Consider the following 21,602-nt stretch of genomic DNA (forward strand, 5'->3'; position numbering starts at 1 on the left):
CATCACCCAGCCTTCCATTCCATTTGAATCTGATTTGACTGGTTTTGGGATCTACTAGTATAACAATATGCTTCCTGACTTCATTTCTTTGTTCTTTTTGAGGCCTGGAGAAGTTGGTTTTGGATGCAGTAATTATACTTATACTAAGTAATCCTTACCTTTTTTTACATTGGTATTTCACTGCAGCTTCCTTAATCCACATTTAAGCCTTAGATTCTGACACTTATTTACTCTGTTTTATCCCCCCAGTTGCTTTATTCCATACTTCACATCAAAGCTGATCAGAATCTCATGCTATTGCTCAGTGAGCAATCTTTTCCTTTGCTCTCTTTCTTCCGAGTCACAGTGAGCTCACGCCGACCGCTCTGAGGAGGAGGAAGGCTATTAATCTGACCCGCCCTCCTTCCTCAGCCTGGGCTCACTCAAAAAGACATGTCACTGCTGTCTGCCCAGTCTGATCTGATCCTGAGAGGGGTAAAAGAACACAGGCAAGTCCCGGCTGTAGAAGTCTCTGCAGGAAACGCATCATGGCCCATCCATCGCAGCGGGGCGTGCACACACACACACATACACACACAGCCGTGTGATCAGCTGCGGAAGAAGGCTGAGGGACGGGGAGAGGAGGGCACAGCAGGGGAGTGAGAGGCTAAAAAACACCACACACGCTGAGAGCAGCCCTTTTAACACTGCAGGATAACATGGCAACCTACACTGCTTCCTGTGCATACACATGCACACACACACATAGTTGGACATATACATTTGGAAACGACCAAAGTTAGTAATTTTTCAAGTTTAAATTATTAATACGTTAATAATGACTTATTAACTATAATATTTTTTTGTTAAAATGTAAATAATTTCATTGTCTGATGTGTTTGTGACAGGATAGAGTTTCAGCATATGTTTATATCAGTGTGGATACAAATGAGTAGTATCATTACTTTAATTTCAGTAATAAAGATAATACGCTGATGGTGGATTTGGTAAACACTCACTTTAAAAACAAACTGATCTGTGAACTTTTTGTCACTATTATGTTGGTGACTATAGCATACTGTTAGCAAATGACAGTGCTTGGCGTTTCCCATGTACTACTGAAGTTTTCCTATTTCCAGATAGGATTCCAATCTTTCCATCAGAGATGCTGTGTTCAACAGTCACATCGCAGAATGGGGCAAATGAAATCATACACATCATGCTATAACTTGCTTGATAATTTACACTGTTCTTATTTTTCATTACATATCTATATAAATGCAAAACCATGATGCTGGCCTTAAAAGCCAAGAATGGACCAGCCCCTCCACCGATCTGTACCAAGAGCTTCAAGTACGGCTCGGCTCGACCCGCCATCCTTTAAGATCCACAGAAGGCAAGCAGACTTTTTTTTTCTGTTCTGGCACCAAAGTGGTAGAACAAACTTCCCCTGGGTTTCCGAACGGCAGAGTCGCTCGCTGTCTTCAAACGCCGATTGAAAACCAATCTCTTCCAAGAGTACTTGGCTGAAGTACTGTGGTATCCATACTGACTTTTGATTTTAGTAGTATCTAAGCGTACAGGTATCTTTTGGATTCTAGCCAATACAAACTAGCTATGGATATTTCTGAGTGAATAGTGAAGCACTTTTCTGCTAGGAATAAGAGCTCATGTTAAATGGCTTAAATGTAAATGTAAATATCTACCATTTATAATTTATTTTACTCCAATCATCAATGCACAGAGGGCTTTATTAATAGTCACGACTTCTGGAGAAATCTGGTAAAAGTTCCTATATATTTTTTAGTATTTTTTAAAATATCGCATATAACGCAGAACAACAAAATATTGCAATGTCAGTTTTTTCTACTAGTGTAACCCCCTACTTGCCATAGTACAGAAACTATGGCAAGTAGAGAGTAGTTCATGACCTCACTCTCAATGCTGACACTGCATCAGGTCTTGCATTGCCTGATCTTTGTGCTGCTTTTAATACTGTAGGCCACATAAGATTAATAGACAGACTGTACTTTGTCACAGTAGATGCTTCTTAAGAAGCATCCACAGAGGTCCATTCTTGGCCCGCTCCTGTTCTCGCTATATATGTTGTTACTCTTTCAAATCATTAACAATACTAACTAACTAAATAATCTTTAAGCTGTTATTTTAAAGCAACATTATATAGTAATTTTACTTTAAAATAATAGTTTCAGTATGATTGTGATGCTCCACTGACTTGTAATAGGCAGAACAGTGTATTTATCATTGCTACTCCAGGCTTGGCACGCTGCTAACTGCACTATTTAACTCTAGAGAAGCAGGCAGAACAACACTGTGTAACCGAAGTCATATTGACATAATATTTTTGTAATACGTACTGCCTCAGTGCTCTTCACATAATATTTTGTAATACTTACTGCCTCAGTGCCGGGTCGGTTTCTCTTAGCTTGTCCAGAAATGTAAAAAATAATCATTTAAGGGTGGCTTAAAGCACAATGTATACTTTTTGCTTTAATGAACCACCGAAAAAAAAAACCCCGAAACATTTTGAAAAAGCTCTGTGTTAATGTGAAAGAGAGGCCAAAACACAGAGGAAAATCTGTATTCTTAGAAATATCTGGATGTGTGTAGACAGGACCTAAAACAACATATTATTGATGATGCTAAGATACTGACCCATCAAACATTAAAAGTGCTTTACTTTTGTCAAAGCCAATAAATCAGAGGGACCTTAATATCAGCTGATTTCACTCTGTACACAGTATATCAGTCATAAAACACACAATCATGCAGTTGCACCTACACACAGCCTGTTTAGCCTTAGGTTTAATGCACACAGACACTGATCACACATGGGTATACGTAACATGCTTTTCTCATGGATAGATTATTGGTTAGATTAGTGGTCTCATACACATATAAACCACATGCCCACATGTCACACACAAACATATGCATACAGAGCATCAGCAGAGGATGTGTCCTCTAATGACACCTGTCCCCTGTGTGTTGTGCTCAGCCACCCTAAATGTGGAAGGCCCAGGCTCAGAGATGAGCTCTTTCACAGGCAGGTCTCTCTCTCTCAGCTGGAGCACTTCTCAGCTCTGCGGCGGTGTTACTTCGCTCCAGGCTCAGGGCTGGGGGGCTCTCTGACTGAATGCTCTTTCTCTACAAGGACATTATGCATTATTCAGCTGCGCTCCATCCACACTGAGCACCAGAACGCAAACACTCGTGTTCTAACTGTCCCCTGCATGTGAGATACAGCCTTGTGTGAGAAGTTTGAGTTAATAGCAGCATTGTGTTCAAGGTTTTTATCACCAGTCATTATCTTTCTTTCATATCTTTCATTTCTTCCTCTATTTCCCCCCCTTTCTTTTACTCTTTCTGTCTGTCTCTCTGCCTTTTATTTTTGTAGGTCTGCTTTTCTCACTGCTTGTATCTTACTCTTATCTTCTCTTTCCTGTCTTTCTTTCTCTCTTATCTCATTCTTATCTCACTCTCATCCATTTGTCTTTCTTGCTATCTCTCTTTCTTTCTGCTTTTATCTCTCCTTTTATCTTTGTGTCTTCTTTTATCTCACCCCCCTACTGCCTTTTCTCTTTCTCCTTTTCTCTTTCTCTCTCTTACTGCCTTTTATCTTTCTGTCTTTCTTTATCTTTCTTACTGCCTTTTATTTTTCTCTGTCTCTTTTTATCTTTCTTACTGCCTTCTTCTGTCTCTCTCTCTCTTTCTTGACTTTTATCTTTTTCTTTCATCATTCATCGTTCTCTTAGTGCCTTTTATTTTTCTCTCTCTTCTTTTATCTTTCTCTTTCTCTTCTATTGTTCTCTTACTCCAATTTTGTCGTCCTCTCACTTTTATCTCTCTAACTTCCTTCTTCTGCCTTTCTGTCCTATCTTTCTCTCTAACAATCATTTTCTTTCTTTCTCCCTTTTTCTCTCTTTTATTTGTCTTTTTCTTTCTCTTTGACTCCCTCTCTCTCTGTCTTTCTCATTGTCACTACCTTTTACTTCCTTTTTTCTTTTTCTTCCTCTCCTCCTATCTCTTGTTCCCTCTTTCCCACTCTCATTCTCTGTCTCTCCCTCTCTGTTCATCTCTTTATTCCAGCAATCCTAACAGAGCGTCTGAGCATAAGATGGGGGCCCACAAAAGGCCACAGGGCCGTTTAGCAGGATTTTAATGGCTTGTTGCTATCGTGAAGAAAATGAGTACACGCAGGCCGCCAGGAGGAAGGAGGAAGAAACTGTGATGAGGAAAATTAACATATATTCAAATGGTAATGTATTCCATTGTGGTTGCTGATGCGTCATTCGCAAAGAGCCACTCATTTCCTAAAAGATTTTGCATGAGAGAGCGAAGAAATACAGCAGAGGGAGAGCGAGAGAGAGAGAGAGAGAGAGAGAGAGAGAGAGAGAAGAGGAGAAGGGGATGAAATATTGCCTGATAATAAGAAGGAGCAACAGAATCAGTCACATTACTGCACTACAGCAGGGCTCAAGACCTGTCAGTGAAGCAAAATTAGTCATAAAACCACAGCGCTGCATACATTAACACAGAACACCAGAGCAAAATAGAAACCAGTGGGTCAGGAGCAAAAATGGCCTTTTCAAAACAACATAATGAACCTGACATTTTCAATCTAAAGTAATTATATCATAACAAAGCAGAGGTTGCTGTTCCGTGATCTTTGGCTCCATGCCTTTTTTTCCTTTTTACCTTGTGATTTATTGTGAACACTGACTAGGAAAGGGCAATTCGAACTCTAAAAACTTACTGGGGAAAGCAGATTCAGTCCTAAGTGAAAAAAAACGATATACGATTCCCAATCGAGAGTTTGCATCGCATTAGTGAGAACTGCTCGCTTTCATTTGCATTTGACAAAAGACTGCACAGTACACAGACGCACCGGGACTCACTCAGAATGTATACAGTACAACAGCACACTCAATCATTAGCCACTTTGGTATTCATTGTACAACAGAACTCCTCCTCGCCCGACGAGATGCGCTCACAAATGCACTTAGTGCTTGGCGAAAAAGGCAAAAACGCAAAAACACCCCCCATTAAATTAATTAACCATTATGGCTCAGATTAATGAAAAATCCACATGTAATTACTTAAGGCCCACTTAAGCAGGCCATCTCTCAGTGTCCTCATTCAGATAACAAGAGCACAGAGGTAATTAGACACTGTAATTCCCAGCGAGCCGAACCACAGTGACATTTTCCATCAAATTTTCTCTGTACCTGCATCTGAGGCAAAGGGAACAGAGACTAATGAAACAGGCTCCATCCCAAATCACCCTCTGCCCCCTTCCATCACACCCCTTGAGGAGACAGCATTAGGTACGGTTGTGTACTTTGTATTCTGTATTACAGTAGCATTATTGGTGAAATATTGGTAGAGCATCAATCACAACATACTATCACAGACTGATTTTTAGGAGCTGTCATTTGGTCAAAACATGTATCCAAATACAAAAGTTGGAACAGTCTGACAACCACTAATATTGTCTTTTGCTTGGTCTAGGGTCTCCTGAGAGGCTTAGTTGACCAATTATTGTCATCGCAAGGTTGTGTGTTTTGTCTTTGACAATGTCACAGCCATCTATGTTCTGGGGCCCAAGAGAGCATAATCTTTCTCACCCTCTCTGGGTGGGTAGGATGGCCTTCCACCTTCCTCATCACTCAGCTCAATGCTAGCAAACCAGTTAATGTAGAAGCAGCTTTAAAAGATGTGGTTGTCTGGCTTTATGTATCAGATTGGAAGCACATGCTAACCTTCACCTCAAAGCACTGGTGGTATGGACCAAGGCATGAAGATCTAGCAATGGGGTGAGATCTGGAAATGACAAAGTCATTTGGAGGCAGTCGTTTTCTTTGGGGGTAGTGGTGGTGGGGGGTAATTCAAATAGTTTGAAAACATGCTGTATGTGTGTGTTTTGAACGTGATGCGTACACAGTACAGTAATGTATGAAAATCTGAAAAACAGGTCTAAAACTGCAGTTAGTTATTTAATTAGCAAGCATGTTTTTGTTTGGAAAACATTAATAAAACACATAAATAAACATTTTTGCTTGCAACCATTATTAATAGCTTCTGAGCTAGTGAGGTGAGCTGTTAGTTTCTTAAGAAAAATCTGAGTTGAGTTGTTAGTTAAGTGCAAATTTGAGTTGACTGTTAGTTTGCTCAGTATAAGTCTAAGTCTAGTTGTTAATCAATTAAAACTTTATGCCGGGTTGTGAATCAGTTAAGGGTAAGTTCAGCTCTAGTTCTGAATCAGCTACGGGAAAGTCCATCTCTAATTGTCAATCAGTTATGGGTAGGGCTGGGTATCACCACTGCTTTCCTGGATTGGATCGATTTAATTCTGATTCACAAGATCCCAATTCAATTTCTGATTCAATTCGATTCAATTCAATTCAATATTGATTAATTTAGGGATATTTCAGTAACAATATGTTTTGTTTAAATATGAAGAGATTTTTAGAGAACCAATGTTGTAAATGTACAAGGGACACTCAACCTATCATTATTAAAAAGATTGTATTAAAATATAGAATTAAAAATATTTTTTATAATATAAAAATTTAGTTTATATTAACTCTTTGAGTTTGTGGCTAGCCATAGTGCTATGACGAAACAAATCTGCAGTGTGCCTCACTCGGCCAAGTAAACGCACAACAGGTGGACTTCTGAGAGCTGCCTGTGAGGCTAAATTGAGTATGTGGGACCATGTGGCAACAGGTTGGTTAATTCCACAGCACGGGTCATATTCACAGTGTTGTCTGTCATGATAGCTGGATCTTTGTTTGCAAACTCTCACTCTTGTATCGCATTGGTCAGTAGTTCAGCTAGATCACTGTATGTGTGCCCTTGTCAAAACATGAGACATGAGTCTTCACTGGCGTCAATATAGTGAGCCATAATTGTTAGGTACGAATTCCTTGCTCTGGATGTCCAGCTATCACAGGTAAGGGTGACTCTCTCTGTCAACCAAATTAAACTTGCGACTGATCTGGGGCTTATACGAATCAATATTGATTTTCTAAACGCATGTAGTTATGGGTAAGTCTAAGTCTAGTTGTCAGTCAGTCAGTTAGGCTAAGTCTAGTTGTAAATCAGTTGTGGCTATGTCTAAGTCTAGTTGTGAATCAGTTATGGGAAAATATGGGTTTTGTTTGGGGTATTCCTTACCCACTGAAACACACTGAATATTGATCACAATATTTGTCAGGCTTAAAAATCATTTTTAAAAATTAAAGTTAAAGTTTCTTGGATGGTTCTTGATGTGAATGTGTGAATTTGCTAGATGAAGATTCTTACCTTCCCAAAACTGCCCTTGCCAATGGCTCGGAGAATCTGGAAGTGATCGAAATTCACTGCAAAGAAAAAAGAATGGCATAAGCATATTGTTAATTATTATTATTATTATTTAAAATGTATAAATGTATAATTATAGAAGATGGAAATATTATTATTGCATTAATAATTTATGTGACATAACATGTAATCTGTTGAACTCCAGTTGAGTATAGCTGGTTTTTAAGAATACAGGGAGAAGTGGAGGTGTAAAAGGCTATAAAAGCATTTAGAAAAAACTCCCTAATGTTTGGCTGTTCGATTTTCTAGCACTGCTTTGCGTTTTGCACCATTAGGTCTTGAAGACAGGAGGTTGACTCAGACACTTTTGGTAAGACCTTCACAAACATTAGAGTAATCATAAAGACGGATCAGACCAAGTGGCCTCCTGTGCACACACTCCACATCTGCCTCAAGGCACTCGGTGCTGACCTCTTCTGAATGCATGAGGACGCTTGAAACGTTCCACTGATTCGGCCTCTTCCACTGAGTCATAATGAATGAGGCACTTGTCTTAAGTGCATACTTCTCCCTCTCTCTCTCTCTCTCTCCCTCTCTCTCTCCCTCTCTCTTTTCATAAATTCTCAAACTGTTCTTATTGTTAATATAATAAGATGTGATATGTTGTCTGTTTGTTGGGCCCTATGCGTGCTCCACTGCTGTGCCTCTGCTGAGCGGAGACATGATTAAGTTGCTTTGCTGCTCGCCTCAACCAAAGGCCTGCATTACTGATGATAAGGCTGACAACAAAGCAGATTTACCATGACTGTGGATGGGCTCTGTGCATTGCTTTAATCTCAGAGGTCGTTGTCTTTCAGCTGTCATTCTCTATAAATCGATGCTTCATATCAGAAAACTCCAGCATCAAGGGAAGCAGAGAAAAAAAAACTGTGGAAATACTCATTGATCTGACCTTTTCTCTTTCTGTGTCAACACCGTCAGTACTTTCTTTCTTTTCTGGAGCAAGAAAAGTGAATGTCATTGGACGCAGCAGCATTATTCCTCAAGACTTATCCGAATAATTGTTCACTGCATTAAAACTAAACTCATCTGTATCAAGCGCATCTGTACCAGGCAGCCAATCGCCACAGATAATACGAGAAAAAATGTAGACTCAAGACACACAAATCTACTGGCAAAATAAACAGAGATTAACAAGCCAACAGGTCGTTGTTTTAGTCCAGAAACAGACATTTAACAGAGGTCAATGGACAGCTGATTATGTCCAGGAACAGACATTTAACAGAAGTCAATGGACAGCTGATTAAGTCCAGGAACAGACATCTAACAGAGGTCCATGGACAGCTGATTTAGTACAGAAACAGACATTTAACAGAAGTCCACGGACAGCTGATTTAGTACAGGAACAGACATTTAACAGAGGTCCATGGACAGCTGATTAAGTCCGGAAACAGACATTTAACAGAGGTCCATGGACAGCTGATTAAGTCCGGAAACAGACATTTAACAGAGGTCTATGGACAGCTGATTTAGTACAGGAACAGACATTTAACAGAGGTCCATGGACAGCTGATTTAGTACAGGAACAGACATTTAACAGAAGTCCATGAACAGCTGATTAAGTCCGGAAACAGACATTTAACAGAGGTCCATGGACAGCTGATTTAGTACAGGAACAGACATTTAACAGAAGTCCATGAACAGCTCATTCAGTACAGGAACAGACATTTAACAGAGGTCCATGGACAACTGATGTAGTCCAGGAACAGACATTTAACAGAGGTCCATGGACAGCTGCTTTAGTACAGGAACAGACATTTAACAGATGTCCATGGACAGATGCTTTAACACCTGCCAATCGGTTTCTATTTTCCAGTAATTGTGTTTCAAGTTGACAGTTTTTTTTCTGTTCTTTATTTAAATACAGAGAAAGGTGTCAAAATTGCTGTCCATGGTAACTGACTGTACTACAAATGCAGCAGATTTTAGATGAAAAGAAATCCATTCTTACAGGAGATTTCCAATTACTAAAGCCTCTGAAAACATATTTTGATACATTGGTTTTTTTAGTATAATATGTAACTTGGGTGTTAAGTGAAAACACAAAAACACAAAGCGGAAATATGATAGAACCCTACCCAAAACTGTCAAAATGCACTCAGTAGACCTCAGAGTGATCTGGGTGTGGTCCTAATATTCTAATAACCCTGTGTGACTGATAGCCCTCTATCACTGGCAAACATATAGATTTTTTTTTTAACTTTACCATGACAACGCACAGCCTTGAGACCAAAAAGTTTTTATATATTTTTTCAGCTCTTGCTCGCCAGGTTGCTCAGACTCAAAGAGAGGACGGAGAATTCCAGAGGGCCATGTTAGCCTTGTGATTGGTCAGGGTTATGCAGATGTATGCATGACCACTTTTAGGACTGCCCATTCTACACTGAGGGAAGAGCAATACTGGTGAAACACAGCAGATAATTATTATGCATACTTTGTACATTTATATTGGGGACCATGAGGAGCCCGATTAACTCAATAATGGAAAACTCAAGATTTAGATTTCCAGGGATTTTAATGCACTACATAAAACACTAATTAAATACAGAACTAATACAGTGCATGTATTCAATTTACCCCTAAATGATTTATGGGTAATGTACAGGAAATATGACTCACACAGATGCAAGACGTATGCCTTTATTATCAAATTAAGCTCTTGTGTCCATAAATGCATTAATTGTGGACTGAATAGTTATAGACTTTTCAAGAAGTGTTCAAAAGGAAGAGTTTTTGAGTGACACAAGCTGTAGACTGACCACTGTGGCATGAATTATTATGTGCTATCTTTCTGCCTCTACCTGGTCTTCTCTTTGTTGTGCAGATGGACTTTCTGTTTCACTTAGAAAGCTTTCAGCCACTGCGGAACACAGATATGTATAAAATGAAAAAAGAGCTTCTGTAGAATCAGTTATCATCGCACTGTAGGCATGGCTCATGTGGACCTATGTGTTTTTTGGGGGAACAGATAGTCGTGCATGATCTAATCTTTCCCTATTCATTAAGCCAGTGTTCCTATCTGGTGAATAGTAAGACGCTCTGTTAGTCGTCTTCAGAGAAAATGGAGCACTGCAGTCCTAAATTTGCTCCTCTTTAGTTTGTTTTTGGCACTCCCTCCAAAACAAACTTACAAGATATTTGCAAAAGCGTTTGAAACCCAGGCAATTAAATGAAGTGTGAAGGAAGTTTACGCTGTGCTTATGGAAAAGAGAACGGCATAAGAATTTCTGTGTTTTTGCAGAATTTAGAGTTATTAAAAGTTGTTTTTTAGCTGAAAAACTGACATTTTCTTGAGATATACAAATGCAAGTTTGGAACTCACTATCTAATTAACTTACTCATGCTCCGCTCACAAATGCTTGCACAAAAAGCAGCATTTCTCTCTAAAGACATCAATTACACTTAAATCACACATTCTACCTCTATTTTAACTGTGACAGTAAAGTCGGTGCAGTAGCTGCAAAAAAGATTATTTGTAGGCAAAGCATATATAGACCAGTTCCACAGAAACCACTACATAACACACACTGATCATTTCCATTGTTCTTCTTAAACATCTACCATTTCCCTCTAACCAATGTACAGGATTAAGCTGAATGCACAAGGCCTGGAGCCCTAGCACATTATTGATGATCTTATTACGAACCTGTCTCTAACAAAGCTGCAGGTTCTGCTGACTCAGCACTGCTGATATCTAGCAGAGCAAGAGGGAGAGAGGAAAGTCTGGGCAGAATGAGGCTGCAGTGGTTATTGGCATGACTCCTATGAGATTACAGCCAGGAGTGTAGGAATGAAGGCATGTTTTCCACTGGGCTACTAATGGCTCTTAGTATAAAGTGCTTAGTATTGGAGCCAACAAGAAAATGTATCACAGTCAAATGAATGTAAATATGTCATTTTTCGCAGGGAATTAGATCTATTACAAGTTCAGAGATCCAATAGATTGGACATTCACTGTGCTGTTAAATGCAAATGCAGCAACACATTTGCTCATTCGTAAACAAGGATTACTGGCCTATATTACCATTTGCATGATATCTGGGCCAACTGCCTGTTATTTGCATGTGCCATTAGCGAGTCAGTAACAAACTCAACACCATCATGCAAAAAAAATCCATGTGAATGAGTCTGACTGTAAATTTTCAAGTCAGAAGATGACACAGTTTTACAGACATGCAAGTCATCAACAAATGATGTACAAATACATACTTAATTGAGTAACCAGTATATGTAAAAGGCATGTCTTGATGTGTTTGGTAAACATGGCATATGCAGTTGAGATGAACTTGACTTTCCTTTAGATAATTTTAGAGCACATTAATACACGACTAAGCATAGAGTATTTTATGGCTCAGCTCTGAACATGGCTCCACCAATCAGAATGAAACACAGATAGAGCCAGGTGAGATGCAATTTTGCTACTCTCTTAGTTTTAAAATATAACACGGTTACTGTTGATATTATGTATATTTGAATGTATATATTTTTATGCTTTTTTCAGCTTCTTTTCGAAGAGTATGTAGCTCTGATTCTGTGATTGCGGCTTTCTTTAATGTATCATGTCTATTTTGGCACAAATACAAGAAATTAGCACTGGTCAATAATATGTCATAACTTTAACACATTGTTTAGGTTTTTTATTGAGTATATTAAGTATACTGTGATAGTAAAATTGATGCGTCACCAAAATTGATTCTAATTTAAAATGGTTATAATGGTATATCTATTATCTGATTTTTTAATGGCTAAGACCGCACTGTTAACCTCTTTTTCGGGGATCTGTAAGTGCTACTTTAACCATAACCACAATCCTCAATAAGACTAATATCCCCTTCTCTATTATTTACCACATAGACTGTACATTAGTTTTCATTTTACTAAGTCATTACTGCTACCAGTTTCTCTCCTATATAACCTGTCAGGCTCTGGATGAGTTATTTGAATAATTCTGCAACACTGTGTAGTGTGGGTTGTTAAAATGTGTTGTGCTTCATCACTGCGGACGGCCTATTTGCTTCAGAGAGTCCAACAACTCCCTTGATATCAGGACATTTTTCAGTGAATACGTGTTATTTAATGAATGTTACAAAGGACTTCTTACATTGAGTGGCACAGCATTCATTGGTTTGTTTGAAGGCCTGTTATGTCCTTATACCTTGAAACTTGCTCAATCCTCTTTGAAAATAAAGTGCAATTAAAACATTCCTGGATTTAACAGCTTGCTGTTTGCACCAAACTACTCAATAGCAAACATGCTATTTGTTTTTATTAAGTTGTGCAATTACATTTGGGATTATTTATTTAGCATGTGATGCATTTGCACCTCTAATTCTGATCTCTGGGTCTAATGTAATACATGTAATTAATCAAGCAATCCGTCTATCCATCCATCTATCCAGACATCCAACCATCCATCCAGCCATCCTCCATCCAAACATCCAAACATTTAATCTTCCATCCATCTACCCATTCGTCAGTCCTTCTAGTCATCCATCCATCTGTCCATTGTCAATCCATCTATCCATCCATCCAACCATCCATAAATCCTTCCCTCTATCAATACATTCATCCATCCAAACCTTTTCTCCCCATCCATCCACTTGTCCATTCAACTATTCATCCAGTCATCCATCTATCCATACATTCATCCACCCATCCTATCACCAATCCATATATGTACTACTATATGTTTTCAGGGTTTGTATGTTTGTTTTTGTGAACCTATATGTTACATTCAGGTACCAAAATATGTGATGATATATGATGATTTCTGCAGTGTAAGAATATCATTCTACTCTCTGCAAAATTAACAGTGCAAAATGAGCACAAGGTATTGATCAATTTATGAAAAATGTTTTTGGCCACACAAAAAAACCCCACTAATCATTAGCCTCAGCAGCCATCTGTTTGACACATGGAACTATTTGGAGACTAACAACCAGCAAGCTTGAGGGGGAAAGCCCACAGCTTGAGAGGGGCACAGAGGAAGTCATTAGTAACTATCCTGGGCTGGAGATGTCGAAGCCTGTTCTGCCCTCCAGATTATTCTGACTAATGATAATGGTCACACTGGGCCATGCTGCCTCCCTTCTACAGTGAAACACACAAACACAAACAGATATACACACACAGCCCACCAGGCAGGAAGCAGGTCTCAGGCCAGCCAGGAGCAGGGTGCACATTTTTCTTATCTCCAATTCATTTTTCATCTGAGGCATTAGTTCACACCATGTAGCGGCAGCACTGGGAACCAGGAGACTGCATGATTTACATTGCTAGAAAACTCTGGAGTCTTCTGTCGTGTTTTGGGGTAAAAATTGATGCTGTTTTTTTGGCTTGGCAGAGAAAAACACAAAGTTCTAACAGACTTACAAGCAGCATGTTTCATAAGAGTGCGAGAGACTGTAAATATCAGGCTTATTATCCCCTGATTCCTTCTACGTGCCATATGCCTTCCCTTAGAGACCTGAGAGAGCAATCTAGCTGAAAGAGGAAGCACATGGCTCCAGCGGCGAGCAGCTTCTAATGACTTCTTTATCTCCTGTTTATTCCTCATCTCTGGCAGACGCTTCAAACCTAAGACATTTGAAAAAGAAGGCATCTCTGGAAGCTGGGACAAAACAGAACACCTTCTAATGTCTTCCTGCCAATGCTGATGAATGTTCTCTTCCAGAAAGTGCAGATCCCTAAAACATGCAGTGAAGCAGTGCTCTAGGAAACAAGCCTCAGAGAGAATATGCTTCATCCAAATTTGCCTCACCTGTCTGAGTGCAGCACCCACAGGAGAAATTAGGGCCAGGCAAAATGCCAGCAGAGATGTTGCACACCATGGCACTGCTTTTTACGCTCTCAATACTGACTTACTTTAAGTGAAGCACACTTAACTATAGTGAAAAGTAAGCAGTTTTCTTACCCTGAGTTAGTTAGAAGTACAATTGTTGGTTTCTGACTTCTCCCCAGTGCCCTATTTATCTCATAGATTTGTTCAAGTTCATCAGCATAACACCTGGTTTAACTTAATGAAGGCCCAATCGACTACAGTTAATACTGGTCTTTCTCAGGGGCAACTCTGGAAATGGTTAAACAAGCAAAAAGAATCTGCTGTGTTTTTTGTGTGATTTATGCTATTAATAGTGAGCTAATAAACTGCCCAGTAAATATCATGGTACAGTGTCTCCCTCTATATCTCTTTATATATACACACAACTCATATACAAAAATACATATATACACAACTACATATACAAAAAAGTAAGTGAACCTTTTGAAATTACCTGGATTTCTAGATTGATTACTAATAAAATGTGGTCTGATTGTTTTCTTAGTCACAGTTGTAGACAAACAGTCTAACTTAACTAATAACACACAGTTTTACTGTTCAGGTCTCTGATTAAGCCCACTGAGTAAATATCCATAGTGCAGGCTAAAAAAAGTAAGTGAACCTCAGTTGCTTTGCTCATTAAATAAAGACACAAATTCTGCTTAATGATACATCTGTTTAACAATCTGTTTAAATTGTTAAAAAAAATATTGTTCATAGACCTCAGATGCGCATTAAACCTTTTAAGACAATTAAAAAACTGACTTGTGCCTTGGTTACATTAATCACAATTACACCATTTAAAATATAATGATAATTTTAAAACAAAGTTGAAGAATCTTCCCAACATCATCTCAGTCTTGATTACATCACCATGCACTAGCAGATGGAAAGCAATAAGATTAACAAATAATATCATGTGTCACCCCCCCCTCACCACCCCTACTAATCCCACCGAATGCTTAGCTAGCTTAGAGACCCCCCTAATACCATGTTTTACCTGGAAACACTTCATGATATGGAAAGATAATACACTTCCCTTTCCGATTCAATTTTAAAAAGACTTTTCAATTCGGCACATGATATTCATGTTTTGTATCCAAAACAAATGCAAAAACAATTTATTCATTAATCATTTTTGGCATGATCAACAGAAGCATTCAAAAGAGTTTCAGGTTTTAGAGTACAGTGTAAAAATGTCTATTGTTTATCATAGTAACATGGTTAGTCAAAATAAGACCTGAGCAGTCTTGATTGTCACTGAATAAGTGTTCACTGGGAGGCGCAGTCATATTTTTCCATTAATTATGCATACAGGAATGATGTAATTTTCATAAGCTCTTCGTTATTAATCACAATCACGAGCACAAATGCCCCCCAGACACAAACAGAGCTGCGCTGATGCATGATGGGTAATCTGAACGCAGCGACTCGTGAAAATTTGGCTCACATGGATTTAAGGTTCGTCGAGAAGCTTAGACATACTCTGACAGAGCAATATCAGGCATCCTCCAAGTAAAATCTGCTGCAGCCAAAGCCTTAATCTACACTAATCTATCTGTAACACACTTTCATGTGAATAACGGCACTATGCACAGCCAAGGGAGCATCAAACGCGCTGTAGCTATATCACTGTGTCCGGATGCAGAGGACCTCACAGAGAAGCCACCAGAATTTCCTGGATGAAATTCTTGTCACGCGCACATATTTTTTCTTTGACCTGTGATTTTCTTTTGAGATAGGATTCAGAAGTATTTATTTGGCTCAGGTCCGAGTTTTTTTGCACAAAGGCGAGACAAACGAGCAGGCAGACAGTGAGGGAGGCAAGATACGCTCCTCCACAAATCACAGCACAAAAGACGGTGCAGCGCCTGCCCTTTCTCTCTGGAGGAAATATCTAAGCGGTTAAGGCATCTCATGATAATCGAGAGAGCAGCTAGCCTTCAGAAACAGACCACCCACTGTCTCAAATTGATGCTTTCACTAAAGCATAGCGCATCTTCAAGGGCAGAAAACCCCAGAAAATGTGGGACGAACCTGTTCCAACCAGTCCTGAATCAATCCTGTAACAAATCTAGCCTTAAATGACAATTTGTCAGTTCAACCTAAGAAACACTTCAAGTAGTAACAAGCAATTTAACTGGCTTCATTTAAACTTAAATTACACTCACTGAACACTTTATTGGGGAACATCAGGTTCTACATCTGTCAGCCAAGACCAGAAAGCTGAGTCTGTACTGGACACAGGCTCAAAACTGGGCAGTTGAAAACAGGAAAAGTTTAGCCTGTTCTGATACATTTTGATTTCTTCTAAAGCATATAGATGGTAGGGTCAGGATTTGGCGCCAACAGCATAAATCCATGGACTTAACCTGCCTTATGTCAACAGTCCAGGCTGGTGAAGGTTGTGTAATGGTGTGGGGGAATGTTTTCTTGGCTTTGGGTTTATACCAACTGATCATTATTTGAGTATTGTTGATGATCAGAAACATCTTAGGGACGCGGTAGAACGGGTGGTAGAATCTGCAGAATAAACATACACCTGAAAATCTGTACACCTGGAATTTGTGACGCAATCATGTTAATATGGACCAGAATCTCAAAGGAATGATTGCAGCGTCTTGTGAAATCCCTGCCAAGTTGTTCTGAGAGCAAATGGAGACCCTACTCAGAAATAGTTTCCTTGCTTTTCAAATTCAGTGCAAAGCAACACTGATACTGGAATTGTGCCACCTCTATTACTGACAGACACAATATCAGCATAAGCCTAGATCTAAAACTACATAAATATGGGTTTTCATGGGTCATTGAGCTGATTCAGTTACATTTTGTGGTCATTTGGTCAGTTCTGAGGCTGTCATTCTGTGTCGTTGTGCGCCAACCTTCTTAAAGTCAGTTTGTCCTGTTTGACCTACTTGCAACCACTTTTCCTTCATCTTTGCCAAAGTACTTTGTCCCCATTTGCCACATGTCCCTTTACATATTAAGTACTTTTGCAGTTTTGTGACCATTTTGTGTACATTTTGTGTATAGCCAGTTGCACCAACTGCACATAAGTTTGATCATAGCCTAGTTTAAATATAAAATGCCCCGATGTTCGGGTTTATGAGCTACTAAAATTTAAATGGTTGCACCAAGCAACTTGTATCAATGTAGCTCTTAAATTCCAACTTAAAACTTACAGCTCAAATCAAATCAATGTATGCATGTATTATATTGTGGGGTGATTTTTTACAAATTACAGTAATGCAGTAATAGAACAAGAGGTCAACAAAACATAAAACCCTTGGTGAGTAAGCCAAAGACGAAAGTGGCAAGAAAAAACTCCCTCAAGACTCATCTACTTATTGACTAAGATTATTAATAAAAAGTCCCTGTACCACTACATAAGATAATAATAAGTAATATAATAATAATAATAGAGAATGGTAATAATATAGTACGATAATAATAGTAGCAAATAGTTAGAGTTAGTAAAATCAGTAAAATTGCTAAAACTAATTACACCTCAATTTGTGGCATCAGCGAGTTCACCGCCAGACTTAGATATTCGGCCTTCCGTTTTTGCCAGTGAAAGCTTGTGTGAAGTCATATGAGCAGTTTCACTGCGATGAAACTCAAAGGGACAAACTTGAACATAGCTGGAAATGATTAGCATTCAAATAAAAAAAAAGATTTTAAAAACTTTTAATTGTTACTTTTCTCTTTTTGTCGAACATGGAATTACCCTTAGGGATTAAGGTTGTGACTGCTTTACTACAATTTGCTGATATTGTCCATTGATAAATGACAATAAATTGTGCATGAGATTAGACCCAGTTTAAACTCCCCCAAAATATTTTAAGCAGCCGAACAGAAGAAACATGTAGGACTTAAGACAGGTGAATATGGTTTTATTAAAAAGCACTTATTGCTAAAACATGACTAATATGACAGACATCCCTTTAATGAAATATTCATATATGTAGTATAGAAGGAACACAAGCAACTTCACCGCTTGGTCAAGATCATGAGTATAAGACTTCCTGGTTTATGTCGGATAACGTCCCTGATTGTTGTTTTTGGTCTACCTTTGGTCTACTTTACACAGTACTAGGTAAGATGTACCTTAAGTCTCTGCGGTGCAACTGAAATTCTGCACACCACTACTTTTAAACTAACCATGTTCAGCATGTGGATTAGGATAGACTTTATTCTCTAACCTGCGCTCGAACCATCTTCAGCTGGTGCCACTGGCTTTGGAACTCCGTAATTGTCTCAAACTGCTTTGAAAATAAGAGCTACCTATTAGACCTCTTTTATAGTTGACACATATTGCTAATGGCATTCAACCTTATATGACTCAGCTGTATAGCAGCCATTGTAATATATGTATGTATTACAAAGGCAGCTGCCCAGGTGAAACTTATTACGTTATAGGTCTGTAAATCTTTGCCTTTATACTAATACACACCACACATACATTACACTGAGGGAAGCACATGCACACATACAGCACAAAAGTAATGAGAAAGAACAAATACACAACAAGGGAAAAATACAAGTACATGAAGAACACAACAGGCAAACTAACAAGGCCAACAAACACAGGGACTATCAATGCAAGGAAATGACCGAAAGGAGGGCCGAGCTATAAATACACAGAAAAGTAACATGCACAGCTGGTGGCGAAGATTAATGGGTGTAGCTACAAACCAACAATGCACAGGTGGGAGAGATGACAAGAGGGCGGAGCTAAGATCAAACAGAGGAAACAAGATATTGTTGATGTTGTATCAAAGACCCTATTTCTGTATTTAAGGGTAGGCAGAAAACAATGTTTTTTCATGCCTCAGAGCGCAATTACGCTGTTGAGTGGTGGCACGTAGCTGTGTACATAGGCAGAGCATTAGCATTTCTGCAAAGTGACGCTGTAATTGACTATTCTACGTTTTGACACACTTCAGCCTAGCCTAGAACTGTGGGTCAGTGCATAGTTTTATTAGCTTACATAGCAAAAATTGTTTTATGTAGAAATGGCACACATCTTTGCCTCCTAACCTGTTTAAGATGGTTAAGCTGGTAAACAGGTCAGTGACATATCTGGAAAATGCAGCCTTGCTTTGGCTTCATCCTTGCGTTTGAGACATGGCCCTTGTCTCTTTAATTCAGTAACTTCATAAGAGAAGGAAGAAAGAAAAGTATGAAACTTTAATGTACATTAATGTCACAATACTTTATTCCAACTCATTCTGGACCAATTCTATTGGTCCATTCATCACAAAGTCTTCATACAATATGAAGAGCAGCTGACATTTCCAAGTGGTTTAAAGAACTAAAAACCGAAAGGAAAGTGTAGGAGGTTTTGATATGACAGTGACAAAGTGACAAAGTGTCAGTTGCCATATTTCAGAAATGTCAGAGAACGGAGAGCCCTCAAACTGCTTTTATTTCCCCTGCTAAGAAATTAAAAACACACATCCGCATGCACAGATGGATGTTCACACAGAGTATCCTGCTAAAACCAAATTTTCTCAATTTCAAGCTGACTATAAAGGTGCACCGACAGGCTTCCTCTCAGACCCACTCAGGAGTGCAATATCTCAACATCTGACAGCAATAAAAATCTTTAAATGTAGGAGTAAAGCTATCCTCGCTGCTATACCCTGGAGGTATATAGCACTAAGCAGTCTGTGCACTTATACAGTTGACATCAATCATGGCCAGCTACACTGCAGCAGAACAAACCGATAAAACATACGTTTCCAAATGGTGAGGGGAAGCAAGTCTTTCCAGTCAAGCCTTTGAGACAAAACAAATCAGTGGCTTTATTGAGTTTTGTGGAGGTTTTTTTTATAACCCAACTAATTAGATCTCTGGCCAAACCAATTGATTAGACTCAACAAACAGTAGCTGTCAATGACGCTATTTTTAAATGTTCCTCCAAGGCAGCCAAAGCAAGAACAAGCCTCCCACGGTTTTCCAGCCCTAAATCTATACGTCTGACACCTCTGTGTACTCAAATTACTATCATCACTGCTGCAGCTTGCATTGTTTTCTCTTTGTGTGCTGAAGGACTAATACAGTTTAATGGTTGGCTTTCAAACCTCAGTCTCTTCTGAATATGGATGAGGGCACACATACACAGTCCACTGTCACTGAGACTTTGGCTATTTTCTCTCCGCATTTTTAACGACGCTTTGGACTTGAAATGTCAGAAGGAACAGAGGGAACGACAGCACCCTGGCATTAAAACACACCAGAGGTACCATGGCAATGCCTTGGATAGCTGGTGGCTCCATATTTAGTACTCACGTGTAGCGTGTGTTGTTTTCCGTGCTCGTTTCCACTCTGAATTAATTGTTATCTGGGCAGGCATTACTTGATCTTTCCGTTTTAAAGGAGGGACATCATGTTGGCGGTGTTCTGAGACACAGAGGAACCAAAGACCAAACGGCTTCAGATTTCCCACTCTGACTCTTATTGATCGTACAATTGGCTGACTTCTTCCTTTCCCTGCTCCCTGCTAAATATTATAGCTGAGATCTGGAGTGTGTACCGCTGTGCTCAGCGCTGAACACAGTGGCGAGTGAATTTCCATGGACACTGGTTTACATATTACAACACTGACATTTATAGCTTTTGGTTGATGCTCTTATCCAGAATAATTTATACTGGAATCAGGGCACATAGGTAGGGGAATGCTGTATTAGGAGTCTTGCCCAAGGAGTCTTCATTCTTTTTTTGGACCCCATTACCAAGGGCAGAGGATTGATTTTGGCATTGCTGGGCACATAAAAGCGGTCTACAGGGGGCACTCTGGAAGCTTTTTGCATTTATGATAGTCCTCTAATTGCAGTTTCATGTCATTTAGATCCTTTATTTATAGACATGGTAGCCAAAACGCTCATAAAGGGTGTTTTATTATTATTACCATTATTGTTGACTCACCCTACACATTAGCAACTGAGCTTTATTTCTTTGACTTACACTTTGATGTGACAAAAAGTAGCTCCTCATGTCCACCTTTTTTGGCTGCCAACCTGACTGAGTATATCACTAAATTAGGCTAATTGCCAAACACACGGGCTGTCGTTATTTCCGTATAATAAGCCTACAGAATCGTTCCCCGTTTAAAAATAAAATACACAGTCCCTCACTGAATCAGTACAGGCCATGATTTTTGTGAACACAACTGTTGGATGGTGTCTCACACCTGGCCTAAGTGAACATCAAATTGACAGAGCTTTGGCACTTCCTACAACCACAGCCTCTTGCACAGCAAAGTCCTGTTAGCGAATTTTTGAGCAGAATTACTGCTACTGATAATTCAGTAGTGGCTAGATACTGGTAGGGACAATTCTACGTCACTGCCCATTAGCTTCCACAAAGTGTCTGTTAGTCTTCCTGGGGTCCAGACAAGAGCAATATCAATCAA

General features: G+C 39.2%; 1 protein-coding gene across 1 annotated transcript in view; it reads right to left on the minus strand.

The window, feature by feature from the left end:
- LOC140554848 (serine/threonine-protein kinase 32C-like) overlaps nt 1-21,602 on the minus strand; it is a 109,007-nt gene that overhangs the window by 71,577 nt on the left and 15,828 nt on the right. The window contains exon 2 of the mRNA XM_072678259.1: nt 7,309-7,364. Coding sequence (XP_072534360.1) covers nt 7,309-7,364 — 56 coding nt within the window. The remainder of the gene's footprint in view (nt 1-7,308; nt 7,365-21,602) is intronic.

The sequence above is a fragment of the Salminus brasiliensis genome, chromosome 4 (assembly GCF_030463535.1).
Source record: "Salminus brasiliensis chromosome 4, fSalBra1.hap2, whole genome shotgun sequence".
NCBI classification, from domain to species: Eukaryota; Metazoa; Chordata; class Actinopteri; order Characiformes; family Bryconidae; genus Salminus; species Salminus brasiliensis.